The sequence below is a fragment of the Ictalurus punctatus genome, chromosome 21, assembly GCF_001660625.3.
Source record: "Ictalurus punctatus breed USDA103 chromosome 21, Coco_2.0, whole genome shotgun sequence".
Classification (NCBI taxonomy): domain Eukaryota; kingdom Metazoa; phylum Chordata; class Actinopteri; order Siluriformes; family Ictaluridae; genus Ictalurus; species Ictalurus punctatus.
Window position 1 is genome coordinate 21260475 of NC_030436.2, and position 2478 is coordinate 21262952.

At 50.8% G+C, this 2478-nt stretch overlaps 1 protein-coding gene across 1 annotated transcript in view; it reads left to right on the plus strand.

Annotated features, from left to right (window-relative positions):
• The window catches only part of LOC108281035 (uncharacterized), a 3565-nt gene extending 2403 nt beyond the window's left edge, over nucleotides 1–1162 (plus strand). The window contains exons 3-4 of the mRNA XM_047149295.2: nucleotides 1–293; nucleotides 655–1162. The exon at nucleotides 1–293 is cut by the window's left edge and continues 462 nt beyond it. Of these exons, the coding sequence (XP_047005251.2) occupies nucleotides 1–293; nucleotides 655–1162 (801 nt within the window). The remainder of the gene's footprint in view (nucleotides 294–654) is intronic.
• Nucleotides 1163–2478: the final 1316 nt, after the last annotated feature.

Sequence of the window (2478 nt, forward strand, 5' to 3'; positions counted from 1 at the left end):
GCATCTGTGCAGCTGCGCAAAAGCGAGCGTCCGTGTCTGAACCGCCATAGCACGAGCAGCGCCGCCATTTTCTCCACCTGCAGTTCTCCCAGTGGCCAGCAGAGGGGAGCGACGCCACATGCCTCTGCAGGGATGCTGAGGAGGAGCAGGACGCTTCATCACCGCCCGGTGCATGTGGAACAGCGTAGGAGGGCGAGTCACCCGGCGTCACCTAACCACTGCAGCGTGACGCTAAACCGCTACGCACACGCGCTACAGCAACAGCTAACTGAGGAGACTGAAACAGACGTGCTGTATAATGCAAATTACTACACGCACCATGTTAATCAGCCTGTGCATCATGCTAATCATCTTACACATCATTCTAGCCATCCTACAATCCATGCTAATCGTCTTACACATCATGCTAGCCACCCTACGATCCATGCTAATCATCTTACACATCACACTAGCCACCCTCTACATCATTCTAATCCTATTACCCATCATGCTAATCAGCCTGTTCACCATGCTAATCATATTACACATCATCCTACAAACCATGTTAGCTACCCCACACACAATGCACGTCTTGCTAACTACAGCACACTGCATGCTAATCATCCTGCCGCCTCTATGCACCAGGCTAACCATCCGACACACATCGCGAATCAGGCTGTACATCATGCTAACAACTTCATACATCCTACGCAACATGCTAATCTCCCTCCACACCCCTTTCATGCCACTATTCCCACCCAACACACACACCACACCCACAGTACACTCACCTCACATGCTCCACACCATGACCATGCCCACACTACGCTCCCCACCCAACACAAACCCCACGCCAATGATACACATGCATTACACGCCACACACCATGGCCATGCCCACGCTACGCTCCCCGAGCAACACACACATCACGCCCATGGTACACCTGCATCACACGCCACACACCACGGTCACGCTACGCTCCCCGAGCAACACACACACCATGCCCACGGTACACCTGCATCACATGGTGCACACCACGGCCACACCCACGCTACACTCCCCGCCCAAGACACACACCATGCCCATGGTATACTCCCAACACACGCCCTGCCCCACAACCATGCTACACTCCCCGCCCAACATACACATCACATGGCACGGATGCGCCCCAAACATGCTATGAGCCAGCCCAGTCTATCCAGCTCTACTGACGACCACCATTTTGCTCCACTCCAAGAATCCTATTGCCATGATAACAGAGGAAGGAGCTTCACTGAGCCGCCTACAGGTGGAAAAGAGGAATTCGAGAAAGAACCGTCAGGAGCACGAGAAAGAGGGCGGTTCCATACGCTCAGTCACACGCCCTCTCAGGAAGGAAATGACACTTGGCCCAAAACGACCAATCGGTATGGCCCGTACAGCACACTAGAGGGTCACGTGAACACGACTACATCATCGGCACACAAACCTCCTTCAGGGGCGGTGAACCCACGGGCGATGCGTAACCAGCTGCTGCGCGAGCGCGCACTCCGGCTAGCGGACGAGCGTAGCGGCGGTATTAGCACAGATGATGAGACAAACGTGGAGATCCGGAGGGTGGGGCGGTACTGGAGCCGCTCAGAACGCCGTGAACAGGTGCTGCAAAAACAACGCCAGAAGCGGGAAGCTCTCAGAGGGGGCGGGGCTAACAGTAACACCAGTCTGGGCGGGGACAGCAGTGGATACACTGCGCTAATGGAGCTGAGTCAGAGGAAACTGAGTCGCCTCAGGAACAGGAAGCTGCTGGATGACTGGACGACGGTGGAGGAGCTGCTGACTCACGGAACACGACTTGGAACTCACGAAGAGAACATCCCCATCCCAAACTCCCTCCTCACCGTCACCACTGTATAACCACACACCCACACACACACACACACAGTGGGGCATCATGGGAGATTTACACAGTTACACGCCCTCCTCTCAGGGGAGGAATGATTCTGATTGGTTCTGATGAGCCACGCCCAATGAGAGCTGAGAGCTACTTTTTAACTCAAAACTTGCATTCCAACACAACATTCATGTTTATTTTGTTTGTTAAAGTTAGCTGTTTATGACCAGGCAGTAGTTAGCCAAATGCTAGCACTCTTAGCTAGCTCCCTTTAACTAGTAAATCCTCATGAAGTGTGTGATTTAATTTAAACTTTAAACTTAAGCTAGATCACTTCTCTCAAAATATAATATCGCTAACTAGCTAAATAAACCAGACAATTCAAAATCACTAGCTAATGTGTTGCAGGTAGCAGAACTAGCTTACTTGCGTGAGCAAATCTGTGAAATCTTAATAAGAAATAAGAGCCACTGATTAAAGAAGCTAAATTCTGAGGACAAACAGTTTTAGTACTAAAACTAGCGTATGACTAGTTTACAGCTGGCTAACATCCTGCAGCAGCCATTTATTAAAGTGCTAATGGAAACAGTGACATACAAACGTTTTAATAGAATTAAAATGTTAACAGA